This window comes from Porites lutea, chromosome 4, assembly GCF_958299795.1.
Source record: "Porites lutea chromosome 4, jaPorLute2.1, whole genome shotgun sequence".
In the NCBI taxonomy this organism is placed as follows: Eukaryota; Metazoa; Cnidaria; class Anthozoa; order Scleractinia; family Poritidae; genus Porites; species Porites lutea.
In genome coordinates, this window is record NC_133204.1 from 45,251,270 (window position 1) to 45,277,348 (window position 26,079).

At 37.9% G+C, this 26,079-nt stretch overlaps 1 protein-coding gene and 1 pseudogene across 1 annotated transcript; both read left to right on the top strand.

Annotated features, from left to right (window-relative positions):
* The first annotated feature begins 341 nt into the window (after window positions 1–341).
* Window positions 342–12,117, top strand: LOC140933775 (dehydrogenase/reductase SDR family member 7-like). Its single transcript, XM_073383416.1, has 7 exons — window positions 342–654; window positions 4,306–4,430; window positions 6,504–6,696; window positions 7,608–7,654; window positions 9,154–9,273; window positions 10,294–10,460; window positions 11,636–12,117. The coding sequence occupies exons 1-7, from the start codon at window positions 384–386 to the stop codon at window positions 11,703–11,705; spliced, it is 993 nt and encodes a 330-aa protein (XP_073239517.1). The 5' UTR covers window positions 342–383; the 3' UTR covers window positions 11,706–12,117.
* Window positions 12,118–13,706: 1,589 nt separating this feature from the next.
* Window positions 13,707–25,790, top strand: LOC140933774 (dehydrogenase/reductase SDR family member 7-like; annotated as a pseudogene).
* The last annotated feature ends 289 nt before the right edge of the window (window positions 25,791–26,079 follow it).

Consider the following 26,079-nt stretch of genomic DNA (forward strand, 5'->3'; position numbering starts at 1 on the left):
GCACTTTAGCCCCAACGGTGTCAAGCTTTTGAAAGGTAAAGGGGAAATTTGCGGGAAGGACGTCATTGAAAGGAATTCCTGCTAGTTCGTCAACTATAAATGTCCCATTGGATTGATTGAAACTTAATTCTTAGGGTTTTTAGGAATTTTTAATTTTGAAATTTCAAATTAAAGAGGGCAACATGACAAGGAAATTAACTTTACCTTTAGTTTGTACAGATTTGCTCTTTCCTCCGAGGCCACTTCTCTTTTTTAATGGTCTCCCTCGCAGTCGTTCTTTTCCGGCGTTCTTTCGTCACGCATCGCTCCTTTGCGTGGTCACTATTTAAAACAAAGACAAAAGGAGGCAACATTCGTCACGGGGGTAATTCGTATATTGCATCATGGCTCGAACACTTTTGGTTCTTGCAGTTTTAGTTCCTCTTGTGTGCTTCTTGCTTGTGAAATATCAGGATGCAGATTTTGTGCTTATGATTTACGAATTGATAGGTGAAAATCCCGCCGTAGCGTTGCGCGGAAAAGTTGTGTGGATCACTGGAGCCTCAAGCGGTATCGGTGAATATTTAGCTTACGAACTGGCTAAATATGGTTGTAAGTTGGTGCTTTCTGCACGAAGAAAAGATGAATTAGAAAGGGTCAAGAAAAATTGTGCAGGTAGGTCAAAAACGCTATAAATATGAGTAACCTTATGTTATAACTGCACCCTTGGGATGACGGTTTAATGTCCGTAATGGCGAGAGTCCGCAATAGCAGGATGCGAGAAAGAAATGTCTGGATCTTATAGGAATTACACATATTTGTATTGTATATTGTCTCCATAACCAATTGCAGTGCAGTTTTCATGCAAAGAGCGTCAGAACTTTACTTACAAACAAAACGAATCCAGAGATGCCATCCTCTAGAGATCTAAAATCTGGAGACCCTCTTTTTTTCACTACCCCGCGAAATTTTAACGGACCCCCCCGGCCCACTCACCCAGACCCCAAAGGGAATGACTTAGGACAAATATATGAAGTCTTCCATGACGTACATACTATCAAATTTGGCAATCATCGTTTTGATCCCAGAAATAATCTTTGTCAATGACTAAATACATGCAAAAATGCCCCAGAAACCGCACTACGAATAAGAAAAATTGAAGTTTTGAGCTTAAAATGGGTCAAATCTCAAACTAAGGCACAGACAAGATCAAAAGATGATTTTATCCCGGAGATATGGTGACCCGTATGGGAGAGCGGGAGATTGGCGGCGTATCCGTGAGAGAGACTCCCGGATAATGCGGGAGTGTTGGCGTGTATGCGGGGAAACGTAAGAGTACAGATTGCATCTCCCTTTCGTTTACGTCACAAACGACTAAAGCAACTTTGGAATGTTCTTTCCTAAATCAAAAGGCAGAAATGCTTTGAAATTTGTTAAAAAGAGTATATGAGCTTTCTTAGTACTAAGAAATTCTGTTAATTACAGAATTAATGGTAGAAAGAAGTATCTCAGAGTATCTGGGATAACTAACCACCTCATTCGTATGGCAACGTAACCGCAACATATATTGTCCTCGGTATTAGAATAAAAGAAGAAGAACTCTACAGTAATGTCACCCAGAAGAAGCACAAACGAAACCAAAGTGACAAAGGGGTGTCAGTAAAACGCGGGTCGGGGTGTATTTAAAAGAATGCTGTTTTAGGGTTAGGGTTGGTGTCAACGAACCCTAACCCTTACCCTAAAACAGCATTCTTTAAAAAAATGGATAGATCCCAACCCCAATCCGGCTCCAAACCCCGACCCCGACCCTGCGTTTTAAGTTCAGGAAAATAAAGTGGCAATGGGTATTAAATATACAAATCTAAGGAAAAGCGTTAGTTAATTTCATACCGAGCGGGGCCTGGCACTACCGGATTTTCCCTGATTTTTTGAAAAGTCCAGTTTCGAAATGGTGGATAGTCATTGTAAAAGCTCGAACGAAAGCATTCTTTTTGGAAGAAATATTGATCAATATTCCTTCGGAGAATCTGCCTAGGCTTAGTAAGGAAAGGATGCAGTATTTCTGCCCTGCCCTGAAGTTAAAGTTAAAGAGCCGACACTCAGCAAGTGCAAGGAATTGTTCGATGAACAGGTCCGCTCCAACCGAAGATGATTATAAATTTTCTACAGCAAAGAATCCTCTGTTTAATTCTACCCACATCTGTAAAGTAGGGGATCATTGGCAAGAACACAGATGTGATTGTGTACGTACCGATCGTAACCTAAGTATGCTGGAGCAAAACTCAAAAGGGCAGTACAGAAGAGCTTACCTGGATTATTCCCGTCGCGGAAAAGAGTAATGTCCGCGTGGAAGGTACTGAGTGTAGTGAACTTTGTGGCGTTATGCAAGTTAAACCTGGTGTTCTTCAATTACATGCAGGGAGAATAAGGGACTAGCCTATACTCAGTGCATGCTAGCCAAAGGTAGATGTACGTGACATTCCTGATTGTGATTACAAGATGATGGCTCAAATTGTAAGTTAACATGCTCTTAGACCCAGCAAATGCCAAAAAGAGGCAGCTCAACAAGTGAGCCCTTGTAAGCCATTGCCACTTGACATCTTATCACTGAATTTATACATGTCTTGAGTAGTGTCTAAATTACTAGAATTGCAATGTCTCTGGAAGGTACAGAATCGCACACGCAGGGGCCTCACAAAGAAGCTATACACAATTAATCCCCCTAGCCAAGAGAAATTACTTTTGTATTATAACATTGCTCAATGCATGAGGTCTGGTCACAGGAACTGCAGTGTTAACGGACGAGAAATGCCTCTCAAGTAAGAGTGAAGTATACTTGCTTTTATCTAGGTAAGCGAGAATTGTTTTCAGTCTGACCTGTAGGATTTCTACTGAGACCGTACGCAGCGACAGGGAGAAAACTTATTGTAAGCCTTACCGACCTAATGCGATGTTGCCCTTTCACTCAGGGTCACTCTGGTGTGTTTCGCTTTTTGGTAATCGTATTTTACTGTTTGGTAAAAACAGGTGCACCCACTCCCTTAATATTCGGTCGGATCCAGCGCCGTAAAAAGAGCTAAACTTGACGGTTCTTTGTTCAAATTTTTTGTTGAAAGTCTACGATTAGATCTTTCTTTTCTCGAAGTTTTTAATCGAAGTTCTTTATAGCAGTAAAACAACTGTTCTTTGCTGTAGAATAGTACCTTTCTGGAGTTATCTGGCCGTTAATATCATTTCAACTGCATGCAATGACCTTTGCTTTACCTTTTATTTTGGAAGCCCTTTTAAATCTGGAAATTAAAAGTCCGGGAAAATCTGGTAGTTTCAGGCTCCCGCGCGGTATAAAATTAGAAGCTCAACCCAGTGCTAGAGCAAGACGTCTCACCCTGGGTGTGTGTGTGTTGGTAGGGAAATTAATGGAGGGGGGGCATAACTGTTCTAAGGGAAAGTTCATTTAATATGACAAGGGGGGGGATGAAGATATTGAAACTCGAAGCTTGAAATTGTAGCAGCCCCCCTCGCTAGCGGTTCAATTTTTTAGGAGCCCCCTCCTTGGTAGTCGAAAAAATTTCAGAGCCCCCCCTCCCCTCCTCCTTCAATTCCTTTGCTCCCCTGAAAAAAGATCGCTAGACTGTATTAAATATATTTACCGTTATTGTCTTCAATGGTTTATACTATGACAAACTTGAGATACAGTTGTGATACAATTTTCTAAAGCATTTTTGGGATGAACAAGAGTGTAATAATTACTGAGACTACATTTGTTATATCTGTAAACCACGTGATATAGCTGAGTTGCACAGGTCATTAAATTGTTGAGTTGAAAACCATCCGATCTGTATGATGATGTCATGTGTTGGTTTTGAAGTATACAAATTTTCGGAGCCCCCCTCCTAGCGCAACAATTTTTTCAGAGCCCCCCCTTCGGGTGTCTAAAAATTTTCGGAGCCCCCCCTCAATATCTTCATCCCCTCCCCTTGTCATGTTAAATGAACTTTCCCTAAGTATGGGCGAGGGGATGTGTCTGAGCGTGACTCTGTTAAGGATAAAGAAGACACCTGAATACTTGCCCAGCACATGACAACAATAGCAGTGTGTGAGCTCTGTTTAGAGCAGGGGTCAAATTAATACATGTAAGTCCAGAGAAAGTGTATGCCCTGCTCTTGAAGGAAAAAAACACTTTGTCAAAGCTATATAAGAGCATGTATATGCAAAAACATAAGGAAGTACACCATCCCCAAAGTGACCCCTGAAGTCTGAATGCAGGTAGAAGCAAAAATTTTTCTTTATGTACTGAGTTTGTTTTTACTATTTCTTTCCTACCAGCAATTTCCCTTGCCACTGACCCATCATTTAAAAAAGATCAAGAAATTCTTGTCCTTCCATTGGACTTGCAAAAATTTGATACCCATGAAAAACTGGCACAAGATGTCCTCAAGCATTTTGGAAAGGTAAAAAGAAACTAGTATATATAGGGCTTGAATTTAACAGCAGATGGTGTGAGTGGACAGGGTTGACAACTGACATCAAAGCTGATTAGTGTTTTGACCCATGGCCAGCCTGACACTTCATTGTGTGGCTGCTTCAGGTCATGCTGTTTCAGGTTCTATGTTAGTGTGATTTTAATATACAACACCAGACTACAAGACAGAAAAAAACTAGCATCTAAATCACAATAAATTGCAGTAAATCACATTTTTATATAAAAGCAGCATTAAAGTAATTGGTATTTGTCGACATTTTCTCTCTTGTATATATTCATTTAAATCGTCTTAACGCTTTTCTGTATGTCATTTTGTTTTTATGGCAATTAAAGACTGTTGTCCTCTTGATGCTTAATCTCTGTATGTCTGGGGTTTTGTTGTACACTCTACATATTGAGTTAAGTTTTTTCTCTTTATATAGTGTATTTTAATTTCTGTGTGTTTATAGATAATTGTGCCTATGATGTCAATGACCATGATGTCAACTTCGAAGTAAACCTCTTTTCCATATCTGCCTGTCATTTGTATATGGCATTTATTAAATTAACTGGTTCATCATACATCGGTTAAAGTTTTCTGTCAAAGTGTTAACTAATTCATTCACTCTTAATAGTGTTATGCGGGTAATCCTTTAGAGGATGGGTAGCTTGCAAACCCAACTCAACGCAGGGTTGTCGGAACAGCAACAAGAAGATTTATTCCAAAAATAAACGTAGTTTCCACGAAGGAAAACTCCACAACAGCACGTGACTCAATAATTACTTACACGGCCTCTGCCAAATGCACTTAACTTGATGAACTTACACGGCCTCCGCCAACTTGAATCAACACTGCTTCCGTCACACTTGACTAAACACGGCTAACGCCAAACTCTCTTCACTTGTGAAAACTAGTTAAAACTTAACTCGGACTCGCCTACTTATCATGACTTTCACCATAAGATTCTAGAACTTTCCAAATAGTCTAATCATAGAAAGATTAAAAAATACCGGTATACTGCTTTAGAATCGCTTTCACAAGATCCTAAAATAAACAAACTATGAACTCTCGCAAAGCTTCTAGAAAGTCACGCCAGTCACGCAATACAGTTTTTCGTAACAAATAGTAATAAGGCTGATATTGTCCCTTCAACCTTTCTCTATGTTCATAAGGTATCCTTTTGAAAGCTTTTACTAGTGTTACAATTTGACCAGCCAAAAAGAAATTTTTTCAGTTCAGTTCATTTCCAGACAACATGTACAAGTAGATGAGATGTCTACCTATAGGTTATTTCAAGGCTAGTAAAATGGAGAGAAAAAAAATGTAAATCTATGTTAAAGCCATGTACCATCGACAAACCTTGTCAATACGAGCACTGAGAGGGTCATAGAAAGTGTTCATTAATGTAACAAGTTGTCTGTTGAATTTAAGTTGAATTTAGAAAAATGTAATGCCAGCAGGCGGTGCCTGCGGCATTGTGTTCTGTTGTATATTGCACGTGTGTGTTTTCCTCTTGTGGTGTGTTCATATCGCTTTCATCTTGTACTGCAAGCGATTTGTTGTTATTAAAGCTGTTATTGTTCCTTCGTTGTGACGTTCCTGTCTTTTCAACATTGGTATTAAGGCATTCTTTCCCAGGGACAAAGCAAACTGTCCGTAATAAATGATCGAGGTGTCCTTATTAAGCCAGTGTCTGTAAAGTGGGGTTTGACTGTATTATGAAAATACAAAATTTTCTAGTAATGCATTTTGCTCATAGTATTAAGAAGAGCATGGTTACAGTACCTGAAAAAATGTCTTGTTAAAAAGTTACTGACTTTTTGTCTTTGGAAAAAAAAGTTTTAAAAAGTGTTACATCACGTTAATTTATTTGAGTGCAGAATACAGACTTAACCAAAACTAGGGTGATTGTTTAAAATATGTAAGTAAAAAAAATCAATGTATTGATTTATTTTAAAGGTACTGTATGCCTAATTATATTAATGTTTCAAACTGGTAAGTGCAGCTGTCCTTATCATTAGTTCTTATGTGTAATCCTGCAGTGTCTTCGTCTCTTTTCAGGTTGATATTTTGGTTAATAATGGTGCAAGGGGACAACTGGGTTTGATAAGTAAGACCTCACTGGAAGTTGACCGAGCAATTCTGGATTTGAATACTGTTGGCACTATTTCCCTGACAAAAGCAATTCTTCCCCATATGATTGAACGCCGAAAAGGACAGATTGTTGTTGTGAGCAGCATTGGTGGAAAGTTTGGTAAAAAAAATAAGTTTGCAGAATATTTTATCCCAAAATGTGATGAAAATGCTTCCAAATGCTACAAGTGGCTCAAGCTCCAATGATCGACATGCCTCATCCCAGTCATGTACCCATTCCAGCACTGATTACTCATTCCCTCAATTAACCTTTTCAGTCCCAAGAGTGCATGACCAACATCAATTTTTCCCCAGCAATGTTAGATGTGCATCATCAAAAGAGATCCTGTGAGGATTAATAAAACAATCACCAGTGGGAAAATAATTTATTTGATCATAGTTAATTGAGTGGAATGGTTATGAAACCGGTCAGACTCCTTTGTTATATGTTTTTGTGGACCTGAAAGTGCACAACGTTCAAAAGAATTCCTATCATTTGGATTGTATTGACCAACAAAAACGTTGCATTAATTTATTCCGTAACAATTTGCCAACAGAAAACAAAGGATTGTGCACTTTCAGGGTGCTTCCAACATAAACTGCAGCCGCGAGTGTTGTTTTTATCATTGATGTTTGCCGCTTTTCATAACCAGTCTCCTCTAATAACTATGATTTGATCAAAGATCAAATTCTCTCAACTAATTCTTTACGCAAATGTTTGGAGATCAGTATGGAGAATTTGTATGTGTATACAGGGCAGGGGGTTTAAAGGGTGAAGTTCTTTCACCCAGCAGTCACACACCCATTCAGGCACACACACACTTGCTGATTTTATTATTAAACGACCCTGTACCGTCATTGGACTTTTCTGGCTCTTGGTTGATTTTTTAGAACTGTGTCAGCTCATATAATAGAAAATTAAAAAGTTGTTATCACTCTTTTAAGTATAATTTTTGGAATCCCTTTCCATACTAATTTTAATTTTATACATCTTGCTGTGTTTTTAAAATGATATTTTCTAATTTCTTTCAGGGACCCCTTTTACTGCTACATACTGTGCAAGTAAACATGCATTGCACGTATGTATTCCAGGTTTATATATAGACTGATGTGTTTATTAAGTGTTTTGTATATTATGCACCTTAATGTTAATTTGAGTCAGTTTGACTAGTTTTATTTCTTCTGTCCATATTTACAGGTAAGAATTAGATGGATTTATATTTTTTCTGAGATTGTAATATCTCCAGGTGAATTCGCAATCATTGAGCACACATGGCCAATGAAATATTGAAAACATCACATGCTGTTTTTCCAATTGTTTTTTTTACTTCTAGCTACAACTCAAGGAACACAAAAGAACAAGTTAATATTAATTATTTTGCAAGTCGTTTAATGTAACTATGTCTGCTTTGTTTTTGTTTAAAAGAAAAAAATGATGTATCCTATCTGGCAAAGTGAGCAAATTTCTGTACATTTTTTTCACTTGTGGAAGATTAATAGCATTCAATAAGCAGAAGTAATTTTGATTGGCTGTTTCAACTTTTATGCCAATTAACTGGGCAGTTGTATCAGGCTTTCATTTCATTTTTACTCAGTTCCCGCTATAGAGCCTGATCTTAGGTTAGAATATAACTTAGACTACTGGGCCGGGTTGTTCAAAGCTGGCTTAAGATAACTCAGGGTTAGTGCGAAATTTGAATTCAGATATATAAATGCGGAAACAGCAAATTCAGATTTATTCTTTTTGCCTACAATTTGATGATTAGACACCCTAAAAAACACTACCTGAGAAAATGCTGTCGATCAAAGGAAAAAGGAAACAGAACAAAATTTAACCTCGGGTTAGCGCTAATCAGCCTTCAAACAACTGGGCCCCGGTCTTAATAATCGAAGGCCTGAATTTCTTAAAAACCGTCATGGTGTAATGGTTTTCCCTTAAGTACAAAAATATCAATTTTTGAAAAAAATTAATCCCTAGGTTCTTTATCATTTCCCAGAAAACATTTTACATCCACTTTACAATAATATTGGCAACAACAACCCCCCAACCCCTCCCCAGTAGAAGCTGTCCCCTTTCCGCAAAAGTATTGTGCACTGTTTGATGAGGTGCAGTGTGATATATAGACAGTATCAGCAAATGATAGTGTATTTTAGAATCTTTTTGGACTGATGCCCAGGTTTTAGTCTTGAGTTATAATTATGCCAGATAAATACAAACTTGATTATGTCATAGATTAGATTATGTCCTCTCTCTACTGCTGCTGATTATCTGAACATGACCGACGGTGTCCAGCAAGAAAGCTCTTGCTACTTTAGACACTGTACACAAATGAACTTAATGTCTTTTAGTTAATTATTATTCATCGGCTAATTTATTTTTCTACCTACGTACACTTGTGAAAATATCTTGTATAGTGAGAAATAAAGAACTGAACTGAATTGAATTGAATAGAAAATTGTCAGTTTTCAAAAAGTCAAATTAACAGCTATCCAGACATGGCCCTTTTTATTTTTAAGTGTTTAAATACTATTAAAATATTTTCCTGTTTACATCACTAATAATGAATGTCTTTCCCAGGGTTACTTTGATACAGCTCGTCTCGAGTTATCAGAGTACAACATCGGTGTCCAGATCATCTGTCCAGGACCTGTCAAGTCTGAATTTACAAAGTATGCATTTTCTGAAGACGTTAACAAGGTAAACAGAATTTTTTTTGAAAAAAATCCTAATTAATATGGACACCAATGGGGACTGAATCAGATGTGTGCTATGCATAAATAAATCGAGACGTGTACTTTGTTTTGTTTTAGCCCCTGGTAATTGTTTCTGCGAATTCTTGAGCACATTTAAAAGTTTTTTTAAATTTTATTTTGGAATTTCCTTTTTTTTCACTGTGAGAATCATTTTGCTGTACTTTGTTGCTTTAGATCCCCAGTAGTCTTGTTAGTAGTACAGCATACACTATTTACAGTCATTTCTTTCTAAGACGGACACCTTTGGGACCGGCACTAATTCTCCGTCTTAGAGAGGTGTCTGTCTTATAGAGAGTCAAATAAAAGGGGTAAAGAAAGGCAGCGAGGAACTCTAAGTGTCCGTTTTACAGAGGTGTCCGTCTTATAGAGGTGTCCGTTAAGAGAGAGTCGACTGTACTACTTTTTTGAAGTGGATGATGTCATTCCCTTTTGTATTTATCTCATGAATGAAATGCGGAGGAATCTTATGAAGATAACGTCACATGCTATTTTTCGGTTGGTTAACTGTTTTGACAGGTTTAGCCAATGATGTTGTAGTTTATTGAAGTTGGTCTTGATGTCACCTGTAATTAAAATTCACTGAATCACAATTTTCATTAGCCATTCACCATTTTCACATGGACCATAATTATGCACCTTGTTTACCCCTCCCCCCAAATTTGACATAACCATTTGTTTCCAATTTCTATTGGGTATATTTGCAGTCATTTTATGGTCTACTGGAAATGGTGATTCCGTGAATTGGAGGATGGTGTTATAGTCTCTGCAGTTGTATATGAAATTCAAACTTTACAACAATGGTAAAAACGATAACATTTATAAGGGAATTGTCGGTAAGGAAAATAATAAAGGTTAATTTTTGTCTACGGTACATCATTTAATGTTTAGTGAAGTATCAAAAAGCGAGAAAAAGCCAAAATGGCTCTACAAGTTTATCTTAGCAGAAAATTTGTTTGTATTTTAGCTTCCTCCACCTGGCTCTGTAAAAAAACTTCTCAAAATGCCAGCAGAACGTTTTGCAAGGTTGATGGCGGTCAGCATGGCAAACAATTTGGACGAAGTCTGGATATCAGAAAATCCATTTCTTGCAGCTGCTTATTTCAGCCAGTACTTTCCAAACTTCTTCAGATGGTATGTTTAGCTTAGTGCAAAAAAATAATATAATAATATTTGTTATATTATTTTAATATCTTATTATCTTATTATCTTATGTTACCTTTATCTTACTTAATGACAAATTATGAAACCTGTGTCAGACTTCTTTGTTATATGTTCTTTTCTTTACTTTGTTGGAATTGACCGTACACAACTTTCATTGATGCCCTCTCAGGGGCCGACCATCTAACTTTTGAGGGTAGGGGTGATTTTGAAAAAAAAATTCCTGCAAGGGCTTGTCAGAAGAAAAAAGTACATCCAGCAAAAGTGGAATAAAAAAAATTCTTGCATCGCTGTAAGCCCTGTAAGAAAGAAAAATGTTACCAAGTTATTTCCTCATTCAGAAAGCTTTACAAAACCCCAGCGAAACTGCAACCATTCTTCCCTTGCTCCCTTTTAAACTCTGGATTTGGTGATGCTGTGGAATTATTGCTTCATATAAGCATTGTATTACAATCAACATATCAAGAGCATTTCTTGCTATTTTTATTTTGTAATTAAGAATCTAAACATTTTCACAATTGCTTGATGTGCATCACTTTATAATAACGACAATATTATAATGACTTCTTATGACATGAGTGTAAAGAATGACTTTCCAAAAACATAGCTATACAAGAATGATTTTGTATAGCTTACTAAATTTTTAGGCTTTGCGGTTCCATATCAGGACCATTACTGCAAAAGCCACAATGTAAATGTAAATACATTTTTACAAAAACCTGGACTGACCCTCTTTAAGGAAAAAAAAATCCTGCAGACAAATGAGAAGGAAAAAAAAATATCCTGCCCAGCAGGTTTGCAGAAAAAAAATTTTGCTGACCAGAAATCACCAACCCATCCCCATGTGCGCACCGCTCTCCCAAGTTTCCTCTCTACTTTTCATCTCTTTTTTACTTCCCACTGCTCCCGACTATCTGAACGCCTGGAACAGGCTACACCGTAGCCGTCGTTATTTCAAGTGAGCTTACGCAACACAACGGGAGAGGAACGTAATAGCCCTGTTACGTTTTTCACGCACTAGCGTTTTGCCGTCCTGTTGCGTAAACTCACTAATTATTTCACAAAATATGCAGAGTTAGTGATTGTGTCAGTGTGTTTGTTGTTCACTCTATTCTCATCCATCCCTCCCTTGTCTGTTCTACATTCAGGGGTATGAAGAAAAGTGCGATGAAGGAGACAAGAGAGCTTTTGGACCGTCCCCAAGACAAGGATGCTTAAATCACTTGTTACGAGTGAAGTGAATGATCACTTTAATTTCAGTAGGGTACATAATTACAGACCAACTGTACTCTCCCTTATGGCCCTATGAAACTACTAAAATTTAAAAAAATCCTAAAAAATTAGAATACTAAGGTCTCACAGAGGTAATCCGGTGCACTTCCATCCAGGATTTTCTTGAGCAGAAGTAGTCTTCTTTCAATACAGATTTGATTGATGAGTAGCCACCCAAGCTCCAGAAATAGCGGCAGGGTTGAAGCCTGAAACGGAGAACCTAGTATAATACGCGCACACCTTTTTTGAACTTTAAAAATCTCATCCAATAATCCTGCATCAGAATTTCCCTAAACGGAGACACAGTACTCAAGAATAGGTTTAATACTAGCATTAAATAAAATGATGTGATGATTAACCGGTAGGAATTTTTTAATGCGAGCCAGAACAGCGACGCGCTTTAGGAGTTTTTTCCTGAGATTACCTACTTGTGATGACCAAGATAGGGAGGGGTCGATATCCAGTCCCAAGAAACGTTCCTCTTGAGTTTGTTCCAGGTGCCTACCATCCAAACACAGCGAAAGGGCAGATTCTTTGAAGCGGGAAAACTTTTGTCGAGTACCAGTTATCATGTATTTTGTCTTTTGCGGATGGGCAGCCATCTTTGGTCCATGTCTCCGTATTAAAAAGATCCCGTTGAAGTTGCACCTGAACATCAGTCAGATTTGAAGCACTAGCATAAAACGTAGCATCATCAGCAAATAGGCCATTTCTATTCCAGGTTAAAGGCAGGTCGTTGATAAATAGGAGGAAGAGGACAGGGCCCAAAATTGAGCAGTGGGGAACTCCAGCGCCGAGTTGTACAAAGCCGGGTTAAGATAACCCAGGGTTAGTGCGAGATTTGAATTCAGATTTGAAAGCTTATAAAGCATTTCAGTTTTAATTTTTTTTGTCTACAAGTTGATGATTGGAAGCTCTAAATATAACAGAGAAAATTATCCGAGAAAATGCTTTTGAACACAAGAAAGAGAAACCCGGGTTAAATTTAACCCCTGGTTAAGCGCTAATCGACCTTCGAACAACTGGGCCCAGATTTCAATACTTCAGTATCAGATAAGGTTCCTGCAATGTTAACACACTGTCGACGGTCTGACAGGTAGCTACTGAACCACAGTAATGCTAACCAAACGGAAACGCTTGCTACGCAGGCTAGCGACACATGGCTTCGTGTATACTGGAAAATTTTTGTGAAAATCTTTGTCTCTGCAACAGAATTTTGTCGCCGCAACAAGTTGCACAAATTTCGTCTGATTTGATTATTTGCGGCATGTTGCTGTAACAAAATTCTGTTGCGGAGACAAAGATTTTGTGGGAAGGGACGAAATACGAGCTCTCCTAAAAACGCCTGCGTGGGAGGCTACGTCCTTCTTATTCCCTTAGAACTAATCCGTAACAACTTTGACCGACTCTGTCAGAAAGACGCGCGAGGCTCTCCTCATCGACAAAGTTATGACATCAGAACCCCGTGGTATAAATAGAGGTGATGAACTCAATTAGTGACATTCATCTTTTAGTCTCTTAGCTCATTCTCTCTTGCTATTGTTATAGAGTCTGGAAACAATAGCTACATTTGTAAATTACCCCATTTTTTGGCAAAAGTGTTATTAAATTGACCGCTGCACTTTAGCCCCAACGGTGTCAAGCTTTTGAAAGGTAAAGGGGAAATTTGCGGGAAGGACGTCATTGAATAGGCTCGATTTCCGCCGTCTCCCGGGTCCGGTCTTTGATCCTCCCCGAAGAGAGACTCTTTCGGGGGATGAGTGCTGGCTCATTTTCCCGAACAGCGGCTGGTAATCGAGCCTAGTCATTGAAAGGAATTCCTGCTAGTTCGTCAACTATAAATGTCCCATTGGATTGATTGAAACTTAATTCTTAGGGTTTTTAGGAATTTTTAATTTTGAAATTTCAAATTAAAGAGGGCAACATGACATGGAAATTAACTTTACCTTTAGTTTGTACAGATTTGCTCTTTCCCCCGAGGCCACTTCTCTTTTTTAATGGTCTCCCTCGCAGTCGTTCTTTTCCGGCGTTCTTTCGTCACGCATCGCTCCTTTGCGTGGTCACTATTTAAAAACAAAGACAAAAGGAGGCAACATTCGTCACGGGGGTAATTCGTATATTGCATCATGGCTCGAACACTTTTGGTTCTTGCAGTTTTAGTTCCTCTTGTGTGCTTCTTGCTTGTAAAATATCGGGATGCAGATTTTGTGCTTATGATTTACGAATTGATAGGTGAAAATCCCGCCGTAGCGTTGCGCGGAAAAGTTGTGTGGATCACTGGAGCCTCAAGCGGTATCGGTGAATATTTAGCTTACGAACTGGCTAAATGTGGCTGTAAGTTGGTGCTTTCTGCACGAAGAAGAGATGAATTAGAAAGGGTCAAGAAAAATTGTGCAGGTAGGTCAAAAACGCTATAAATATGAGTAACCTTATGTTATAACTGCACCCTTGGGATGACGGTTTAATGTCCGTAATGGCGAGAGTCCGCAATAGCAGGGTGCGAGAAAGAAATGTCTGGATCTTAAAAGAATTACACATATTTGTATTGTATATTGTCTCCATAACCAATTGCAGTGTAGTTTTCATTCAAAGAGCGTCAGAACTTGACTTACAAACAAAACGAATCCAGAGATGCCATCCTCTAGGCGTGATGTCCCAAACGATTTTGCCGACATAACGATATTTAGATTTTAGATTTAGATTTTTCACTACCCCGCGAAATTTTAAGGGACCCCCCCCCCGCCCCACTCACCCAGACCCCAAAGGGAATGACTTAGGACAAATATATGAAGTCTTACATGACGTACATACTATCAAATTTCGCGATCATCGTTTTGATCCCAGAAATAATCTTTGTCAATGACTAAATACATGCAAAAATGCCCCAGAAACCGCACTACGAATAAGAAAAATTGAAGTTTTTTGGGTCAAATCTCAAACTAAGGCACAGACAAGATCAAAAGATGATTTTATCCCGGAGATATGGTGACCAGTATGGGAGAGCGGGAGATTGGCGCCGTATCCGTGAGAGAGACTCCCAGATAATGCGGTTGGTGAAAACAGGTGCACCCACTCCCTTAACATTCCCCAATATTCGGTCGGATCCAGCGCCATAAAAAAAGCTAAACTTGACGGTTCTTTGTTCAAATTTTTTGTTGAAAGTCTACGATTAGATCTTTCTTTTCTCGAAGTTTTTAATCGAAGTTCTTTGTAGCAGTAAAACAACTGTTCTTTGCTGTAGAATAGTACCTTTCTGGAGTTATCTGGCCGTTAATATCATTTCAACTGCATGCAATGACCTTTGCATTACCTTCTATTTTGGAAGTCATTTTAAATCTGGAAATTAAAAAGTCCGGGAAAATCTGGTAGTGTCAGGCTCCCGCGCGGTATAAAATTAGAAGCTCAACCCAGTGCTAGAGCAAGACGTCTCACCCTGGGTGTGTGTGTGTTGGTAGGGAAATTAATGGAGGGGGGGGGGCATGACTGTTCTAAGTATGGGCGAGGGGATGTGTCTGAGCGTGACTCTGTTAAGGATAAAGAAGACACCTGAATACTTGCCCAGCACATGACAACAATAGCAGTGTGTGAGCTCTGTTTAGGGAAGGGGTCAAATTAACACATTTAAGTCCAGATAAAGTGTATGCCCTGCTCTTGAAGAAAAAGAAACACTTTGTCAAAGCTATATAAGAGCATGTATATGCAAAAACATAAGGAAGTACACCATCCCCAAAGTGACCCCTGAAGTCTGAATGCAGGTAGAAGCAAAGATTTTTCTTTATGTACTGAGTTTGTTTTTACTATTTCTTTCCTACCAGCAATTTCCCTTGCCACTGACCCATCATTTAAAAAAGATCAAGAAATTCTTGTCCTTCCATTGGACTTGCAAAAATTTGATACACATGAAAAACTGGCACAAGATGTCCTCAAGCATTTTGGAAAGGTAAAAAGAAACTAGTATATATAGTCAGGTCTCTTAGTGCAAAATATAGGCCGGATCGTTACAGACGTGACAAAAGTGTCAAATTTGACACAGAGCTTCCTTAGCACCTACCGATTAATACTGGAGGGGGTGCCCGTTACAAATGGTCCTAATTACAGATAAAAGGGGGGGTTAACTTTCACCTATAATAGCAGATTGGGTGCCCTGTGGTGAGTACTCTTCTTGTTTGATTTGGCTAAAAAACTTTTGTTTCAAATTTTTAAGTTTTTAATTTGGTAATGTTTAGTTCTTGTTACACTATTCAAAATAGTTTTACATGTACATAATACTGACTAGTGCCCAGTCTCCACACGGTAAATGTGGCCATGTTCACTGTGCGGCCTGTGCGGCTATCAGTGTCACTGCTAAGACTTGCCACTGATAATATCATTACATATCAATTTAAACAGATCACAAAGCCAGCTTTCAAAGATGTCACACAATAACAAAAAACTCAAATGTATCACATCCTAAACGATAGAATCGTGAAAGTTTGACATGCCACATGAACGACCTCATGAACCGTAAATGACAACGCGCCCCCTTTGTAATTGTGCAGCTAAGATTAGATTATAATTTGCTTCGTTGGTAATCCTGTCATTGAGATAATGATTAAAACATGTCAAACTCGTCCTCAGGGGGAAAAGGAGGAGCAAGGGTGGCACAGTTGGTTAGTGCGCAGCCTTCGGTGTGCGAGGTCCCGAGTTCGATCCCCGGTGTCAGCACATCCTTATTTCAACTTCTCTCCTTTCTGTGTAGCTTTGACTAGCTCTAAATACCCTTAAAACGGAAAATTAATGGAGAGAGGGGGGTAAAAGGAGCGCACCGTCGACCTCAAGTTTTTTCTACCTTTTTATTAAGCCCTGGGGACGAGGTTGTAAAATATGCCTCTCCAGGAATTTTTAACACTCTTTGTTTTTTACACATTTGCATTTAAAAAGAAGTGTATGAGGTCCCTGCCTGGACACCTGTAAGCAGCTCATTCACTTCAGAGCCCTTGGACCAGAGTGTTAGTGGTAGGTCTATACGATCTTTCAAAACAAAGGAAGGTCGTCGCGTGCGTTACAATTTACAAACAAACTAACTTCAGAGGAGCTGAAATTTACAGGAACAAGGCCTCTTTTAGCCAACCAACGATGCATCATTTATGAAAATGAATGTAATGTGTTTGATGCAATTAGGCGAATACCCCGTGGTTACGAAATCTTACGATCATGAATTCCTAAAGAGCAATTCAGTTACCAGCTTTTCACAAAATAATAATGCTGTGGAAAATTACAGAAAATACCAAAAAAAGCAAGGGTCAACAATAATTATGGCCTGGTCCCTTATAATAAAGGAGTGGTCATGATAAAGAAGCCCATCAGTCTCAACTTTGACCACTCAAACAGATTTCTGACAGAGTACATACTGCAGAACTTTGCATTCAATGATGCCTATGTTGCCACACAAGGAGCCTAGAAATCGGCTCCTGGTCACACCTTGTTTTTATTGCTGAATATCATTCTAAAGAGCTTTACGAAATATTTTGTTACTAGCTTTACGAAATATTTTGTTACTAGAGATGCTGACAAAAACGAACACAAAAAAAGTCACAAAACGAGACGCATGAAACAACCGCAGATTAATATTCGTGTTACACCGATTTAATGGCTCCTTTGGCTGTTATGCTGACGTTCTTGAAGATGGAAGTAGTATCACAGCTAGTCCCGGATTAGATATACCGTTTATTACCAGTTTCACGGTTCCTGAGACTTAGAGCCTGTTAACATAAAGGTGGGGGACCCCAGGTAGGTGAGGTAACCTGCTTAGGTGGGGTAAAAAAATAACCCCCCTTTACATGCAATCTTACAACCCCGCCATCCTGGGGTGCAGTTTCTCAAGATTATTGAATGGTCGCTAAACACGTAAACAAGAGAAATGCTGGCAAACCACGTCTACGCTCACTTGCTGCTCTTGCTGCAACCTTCAGTGTTGTGGCTTTCTATTGTTACCTTTAATAATTATGTGAAGCCAACCGGCGCCAAAGTGAATTTTGCGCGAATTTGATGTATCACGAATCCGACCCCGACTAGCCTGGGTTACCTCTCCTTGAAACGTTGACATGGCAAAATTTGACCTCAGCTGAGAGGGTTACTTGGTGTGGCAGACCGGGCTACCCACCTTGAAGGGTGACCCCACCTATCATGTAAACTTGATCAAATTAAAATGAGAGATTATATGGACAGGCGTGTTACCCCACCTAAGTGGGTTACCATGCCTACCCGGGGTCCCCCTCCTCCATTTAAACAGGTCCTAAAAGTTAGCCCGGCCCCCTTTCTACAGTTTCAGCAGTTAAACCATTCACCATTTATCATTTGAGTCAATCTTGTACCACTTGAGTCTCACTTTTACGACTTGATAAGCTGTTATTATTTTTGGACATGAGTGCTTCAGTGCCAAATGTAGAGGCTTCACGATAAACTGTGCTGTTTTTTGAAGCTTGGGCTAACTTGTTTCTTTTTTTCGTTTATGAGACCAGATTCTTTTTTGTTTGTTTTTGCTTTGTAAAGCTTAGACAAACTGCGGGAATTGTAAATGATATGACTTGTACCACGGTGCTTGCTTCTCTGTCAAAACATGCACTTGCGTCCAGCAGATAACTGGATAAAGAGAGACTGAAAGGCATCCAGGCCTATGTTAAGCTGAAAAATTAATTACCTCCCTAGGAAAGAACTATTTTGGGTTCTGTTATTTCGTTATTTGCTCTTCATGAATAGCTGTCATAAATCCCTGATAATATGTGATACAACAGACTCTTTGACAATTTCTTTTTTCTGAAATTTTGTGTGAATCGCTATGCCATACGCTTTCTTTAGCTTAAAGTGACATGTAATTACAAGTAATACTTGATAAATAAGACTTAAGCCACTCAATAAGGCCTCCTCTAATTGAAGTACATTAGAAAAGGAGAAGAGAACCCCAGAAGCTGAGTACTTGCAAGTTATGAAGCAAAGACGAGGCCATCTTAGAAATGACTTATGAAAACGTGGGCGGACTGTGGACTTGCTTTAAGGGCACAGTAATAATCAACCTAATTATACAATCAATAAGCTAATAATGGATGGGAATGCCAGATGTTCGAGTGAAATTGTTGTTTGCAACATGAGAATAGCATTCAGGGTGATTTAAGGTATTAAATAACAATTTTCAATCAAAACACCACAGGGACCCCAGCAGGTGAAATTTACAATAATTAAATCCTGTTTAGCACGCTTCAGTGGCATATTTGCATTGGGCACCCCCTCTAATATTCATGGTACTGCAATAAGCTATCGCTGTGCAAAGTTTGGTGCTTTTGTCAGCTCTGTAACGATCCTGACCTTAAGAGACCTGACTAATATAGGGCTTGAATTTAACAGCAGATGGTCTGAGTGGACAGGGTTGACAACTGACATCAAAGCTGATTGTTAGTGTTGACCCATGGCCAGCCTGACACTTCATTGTGTGGCTGCTTCAGGTCATGCTATTCCAGGTTCTATGTTAGTGTGATTTTATAAATATACAACACCAGACTACAAGTTAAGACAGAAAAAAATTAGCATCTAAATCACAATGAATTGCAATAAATCACATTTTTATATAAAAGCAGCATTAAAGTAATTGGCATTTGTCGACATTTTCTCCCTTGTATATTCATTGAAACCGTCTTAACACTTTTCTGTAGGTCATTTTGTTTTTATGGCAATTAAGGACTGTTGTCCTCTTGGCCTCCGCCAAACACAACTTGAATCAACACTGCTTCCGTCACACTTGACTTAACACGGCTAACGCCAAACTCTCTTCACTTGTGAAAACTAGTTAAAACTTAACTCGGACTCGCCTACTTATCATGACTTTCACCATAGGATTCTAGAACTTTCCAAATAGTCTAATAATTATAGAAAGATTACAAAATATACCGCTTTAGAATCGCTTACACAAGATCCCAAAATAAACAAACTATGAACTCTCGCAAAGCTTCTAGAAAGTCACGCCAGTCACGCAATACAGTTTTTCGTAACAAATAGTAATAAGGCTGATATTGTCCCTTCAACCTTTCTCTATGTTCATAAGGTATCCTTTTGAAAGCTTTTACTAGTGTTACAATTTGACCAGCCAAAAAGAAATTTTTTCAGTTCAGTTCATTTCCAGACAACATGTACAAGTACATGAGATGCCTACCTATAGGTAATTTCAAGGCTAGTAAAATGGAGAGAAGAAAAATGTAAATCTAATTGTTAAAGCTATGTACCATCGACAAACCTTGTTAATATGAGCACTGAGAGGGTCATAGAAAGTGTTCATTGTAACAAGTTCTCTGTTGAATTTAAGTTGAATTTAGAGAAAATGTAATGCCAGCAGGCGGTGCCTGTGGCATTGTGTTACTGTTGTATATTGCACGTGTGTGTTTTCCTCTTGTGGTGTGTTCATATCGCTTTCATCTTGTACTGCAAGCGATTTGTTAATTGTTATTAAAGCTGTTATTGTTCCTTCGTTGTGACGTTCCTGTCTTTTCAACATTGGCATTTAAGGCATTCTTTCCCAGGGACAAAGCAAACTGTCCGTAATAATGATCAAGGTGTCCTTATTAAGCTGGTGTCTGTAAAGTGGGGTTTGACTGTATTATGAAAATACAAAATTTTCCAGTAATGCATTTTGCTCATAGTATTAGGAAGAGCATGGTTACAGTACCTGAAAAAATGTCTTGTTAAAGAGTTACTGACTTTTTGTCTTTGGAAAAAAAAGTTTTAAACGTGTTACATCACGTTAATTTATTTGAGTGCAGAATACAGACTTAACCAAAACTAGGGTGATTATATTGTTTAAAATATGTAAGTAAAAAAAAATCAATGTATTGATTTATTTTAAAGGTACTGTATGCCTAATTATATTAATGTTTCAAACTGCTAAGTGCAGCTGTCCTTATCATTAGTACTTATGTGTAATCCTGCAGTGTCTTCGTCTCTTTTCAGGTTGATATTTTGGTTAATAATGGTGCAAGGGGACAACTGGGTTTGATAAGTAAGACCTCACTGGAAGTTGACAGAGCAATTCTGGATTTGAATACTGTTGGCACTATTTCCCTGACAAAAGCAATTCTTCCCCACATGATTGAACGCCGAAAAGGACAGATTGTTGTTGTGAGCAGCACTGGTGGAAAGTTTGGTAAAAAAATAAGTTTGCAGAATATTTTATCCCAAAATGTGATGAAAATGCTTCCAAATGCTAAAAAGTGACTCAAGTTCCAATCACATGCTTCATCCCAGCCATGTACCCATTCCAGCATTGATCACTCATTTCCCCAATTAACCTTTTCAGTCCCAAGAGTGCATGACCAACATCAATTTTTCCCCAACAATGTTAGATGTGCATCATCAAAAGAGATCCTGTGAGGATTAATAAAACAATAACCAGTGGGAAAATAATTTATTTGATCAAAGATCAAATTCTCTCAACTAATTCTTTACGCAAATGTTTGGAGAGCAGTATGGAGAATTTGTATGTGTATACAGGGCAGGGGGTTTAAAGGGTGAAGTTCTTTCACCCAGCAGTCACACACCCATTCAGAAACACACACACTCGCTGATTTTATTATTAAATGACCCTGTACCGTCATTGGACTTTTCTGGCTCTTGGTTGATTTTTTAGAACTGTGTCAGCTCATATAATAGAAAATTAAAAAGATGTTATCACTCTTTTATGTATAATTTTTGGAATCCCTTTCCATACTAATTTTAATTTTATACATCTTGCTGTGTTTTTAAAATGATATTTTCTAATTTCTTTCAGGGACCCCTTTTACTGCTACAATACTGTGCAAGTAAACATGCATTGCACGTATGTATTCCAGGTTTATATATAGACTGATGTGTTTATTAAGTGTTTTGTATATTATGCACCTTAATGTTTGAGTCAGTTTGACTAGTTTTATGTCTTCTGTCCATATTTACAGGTAAGAATTAGAATTATATTTTTTCTGAGATTGTAATATCTCCAGGTGAATTCGCAATCACTGAGCACACATGGCCAATGAAATATTGAAAACATCACATGCTGTTTTTCCAATTGTTTCTTTTACTCAAGGAACACAAAAGAACAAGTTAATATTATTTTGCAAGTCGTTTAATGTAACTATGTCTGCTTTGTTTTTGTTTAAAAGAAAAAAATGATGTATCCTATCTGGCAAAGTAAGCAAATTTCTGTACATTTTTTTCACTTGTGGAAGATTAATACCATTCAATAAGCAGAAGTAATATTTTTGATTGGCTGTTTCAACTTTTATGCCAATTAACTGGGCAGTTGTATCAGGCTTTCATTTCATTTTTACTCAGTTCCCACTATAGAGCCTGATCTTAGGTTAGAAATAACTTAGACTACTGGGCCGGGTTGTTCAAAGCTGGCTTAAGATAACCCAGGGTTAGTGCGAAATTTGAATTCAGATATATAAATGCGGAAACAGCAAATTCAGATTTATTCTTTTTGCCTACAATTTGATGATTAGACACCCTAAAAAACACTACCTGAGAAAATGCTGTCAATCAAAGGAAAAAGGAAACAGATCAAAATTTAACCTCGGGTTAGCGCTAATCAGCCTTCAAACAACTGGGCCCCGGTCTTAATAATTGAAGGCCTGAATTTCTTAAAAACCGTCATGGTGTAATGGTTTTCCCTTAAGTACAAAAATATCAATTTTTGAAAAAAATTAATCCCTAGTTTCTTTATCATTTCCCAGAAAACATTTTACATCCACTTTACAATAATAAAGGCAACAACAACCCCCCAACCCCTCCCCAGTAGAAGCTGTCCCCTTTCCGCAAAAGTATTGTGCACTGTTTGACGAGGTGCAGTGTGATAGACAGTATCAGCAAATGATAGTGTATTTTAGAATCTTTTTGGACTGATGCCCAGGTTTTAGTCTTGAGTTATAATTATGCCAGACAAATACAAACTTGATTATGTCATAGATTAGATTATGTCCTCTCTCTACTGCTGCTGATTATCTGAACATGACCGACGGTGTCCAGCAAGAAAGCTCTTGCTACTTTAGACACTGTACACAAATGAACTTAATGTCTTTTAGTTAATTATTATTTATCAGCTAATTTATTTTTCTACCTACGTACACTTGTGAAAATATCTTGTATAGTGAGAAATAAAGAACTTAATTGAATTGAATTGAATTGAATAGAAAATTGTCAGTTTTCAAAAAGTCAAATTAACAGCTATCCAGACATGGCCCTTTTTATTTTTAAGTGTAAATACAATAATTAAAATATTTTCCTGTTTACATCAGCAATAATGAATGTCTTTCCCAGGGTTACTTTGATACAGCTCGTCTCGAGTTGTCAGAGTACAACATCGGTGTCCAGATCATCTGTCCAGGACCTGTCAAGTCTGAAATAACAAAGTATGCATTTTCTGAAGACGTTAACAAGGTAAACAGAATTTTTTTTTTAAAAAATCCTAATTAATATGGACACCAATGGGGATTGAATCAGATGTGTGCTATGAATAAATAAATCGAGACGTGTACTTTGTTTTGTTTTAGCCCCTGGTAATGGTTTCTGCGAAATCTTCAGCACATTTAAAAGTTTTTTTAAATTTTATTTTGGAATTTCCTTTTTTTTCACTGTGAGAATCATTTTGCTGTACTTTGTTGCTTTAGATCCCCAGTAGAAGACGGACACCTTTGGGACCGGCACTAATTCTCTGTCTTAGAGAGGTGTTCGTCTTATAGAGAGTCAAATAAAAGGAGTAAAGAAAGGCAGGGACGAACTCTAAGTGTCCGTTTTACAGAGGTGTCCGTCTTATAGAGGTGTCCATTAACAGAGAGTCGACTGTACTACTTTTTTTAAGTGGATGATGTCATTCCCTTTTGTATTTATCTCATGAATGAAATGCGGAGGAATCTTATGAAGATAACATCACATGCTATTTTTCGGTTGGTTAACTGTTTTGACAGGTTTAGCCAATGATGTTGTAGTTTATTGAAGTTGGTCTTGATGTCACCTGTAATTAAAATTCACCGAATCACAATTTTCATTAGCCATTCACCATTTTCACATGGACCATAATTATGCACCTTGTTTACCCCTCCCCCCAAATTTGACATAACCATTTGTTTCCAATTTCTATTGGGTATATTTGCAGTCATTTTATGGTCTACTGGAAATGGTGATTCCGTGAATTGGAGGATGGTGGTATAGTCTCTGCAGTTGTATATGAAATTCAAACTTTACAACAATGGTAAAAACGATAACATTTATAAGGGAATTGTCAGTAAAGAAAATAATAAAGGTTAATTTTTGTCTACGGTACATCATTTAATGTTTAGTGAAGTATCAAAAAGCGAGAAAAAGCCAAAATGGCTCTACAAGTTTATCTCAGCAGAAAATTTGTTTGTATTTTAGCTTCCTCCACCTGGCTCTGTAAAAAAACTTCTCAAAATGCCAACAGAACGTTGTGCAAGGTTGATGGTGGTAAGCATGGCAAACAATTTGGACGAAGTCTGGATATCAGAAAATCCATTTCTTGCAGCTGCTTATTTCAGCCAGTACTTTCCAAACTTCTTCAGATGGTATGTTTAGCTTAGTGCAAAAAATAATATAATAATATTTATTATGTCATTTTAATATCTTATTATCTTATGTTACCTTTATCTTACTTAATGGCAAATTATGAAACCTGTGTCAGACTTCTTTGTTATATGTTCTTTTCTTTACTTTGTTGGAATTGACCGTACACAACTTTCATTGATGCCCTCTCAGGGGCCGACCATCTAACTTTTGAGGGTGGGTGGGGTGGGGGTGATTTTGAAAAAAAATTCCTACAAGGGCTTGTCAGAAGAAAAAAGTGCATCCAGCAAAAATGGAATAAAAAAAATTCTTGCATTGCAGTAAGCCCTGTGAGAAAGAAAAATGTTACCAAGTTATTTCCTCATTCAGAAAGCTTTACAAAACCCCAGCAAAACTGCAACCATTCTTCCCTTGCTCCCTTTTAAACTCTGGATTTGGTGATGTTGTGGAATTATTGCTTCATATAAGCATTGTATTACAATCAACATATAAAGAGCATTTCTTGCTATTTTTATTTTGTAATTAAGAATCTAAACATTTTCACAATCGCTTGATGTGCATCACTTTATAATAACGACAATATTATAATGACTTCTTATGACATGAGTGTAAAGAATGACTTTCCAAAAACATAGCTATACAAGAATGATTTTGTATAGCTTACTAAATTTTTAGGCTTTGCAGCTCCATAGCAGGACCATTACTGCAAAAGCCACAATGTAAATGTAAATACATTTTTACAAAAACCTGGACTGAACCTCTTTGAGGAAAAAAAAATCCTACAGACAAATGAGAAGGAAAAAAAAATATCCTGCCCAGCAGGTTTGCAGGAAAAAAATTTTGCTGACCAGAAATCACCAACCCAACCCCATGTGCGCACCGCTCTCCTAAGTTCCCCCTCTACTTTTCATCTCTTTTTTACTTCCCACCGCTCCCGACTATCTGAACGCCTGAAACAGGCTACACCGTAGCCGTCTTTATTTCAAGTGAGCTTACGCAACACAACGGGAGAGGAACGTAAGAACCCTGTTACGTTTTTCACGCACTAGCGTTTTGCCGTCCTGTTGCGTAAACTCACTCATTATTTCACAAAATATGCAGAGTTCGTGATTGTGTCAGTGTGTTTGTTGTTCACTCTATTCTCATCCATCCCTCCCTTGTCTGTTCTACATTCAGGGGTATGAAGAAAAGTGCGATGAAGGAGACAAGAGAGCTTTTGGACCGTCCCCAAGACAAGGATGCTTAAATCACTTGTTACGAGTGAAGTGAATGAACACTTTAATTTCAGTAGGGTACATAATTACAGACCAACTGTACTCTCCCTTATGGCCCTATGAAACTACTAAAATTAAAAAAAATCCTAAAAAACTAGAATACTAAGGTAAGAAATAATTTAAATATCAGAATTGAATCGAATTTATACATGGATAAAAAAACTTAACAAGTATTTTAAGAAAATATGAAGTCATTTTAAAAAGTTAATAAATTCTGTCAATTTTAAAACTGTCGGGCGTGAATTTACACTGGACTAAATCAAAGAAATTTCTCTTTGAACTTTTTTACATCAGAAGAGCGGACTAAAGCATTTTCACTGACGTTGGTCCACAGTTTAATTGCATTGTAAAAGAACATCCGCTTCATGCTATTGGTACGTAAAATAGGAAGCCGATAAGGTAACCGAGACCTTGTATCATTAGACTTGTGGTATTTCAAAGATAACAGTTTCTCAGAGAGGTAATCCGGT

What these genes read in the sequence shown, in the direction of transcription:
- LOC140933775 (XM_073383416.1), top strand. Translation starts at nt 384, where the DNA reads ATGGCTCGAACACTTTTGGTTCTTGCAGTTTTAGTTCCTCTTGTGTGC. An exon ending in GGTCAAGAAAAATTGTGCAG is followed by an intron (nt 655 to 4,305) that starts GTAGGTCAAAAA and finishes CTTTCCTACCAG; the next exon opens with CAATTTCCCTTGCCACTGAC. An exon ending in TTTCTGAAGACGTTAACAAG is followed by an intron (nt 9,274 to 10,293) that starts GTAAACAGAATT and finishes TTTGTATTTTAG; the next exon opens with CTTCCTCCACCTGGCTCTGT.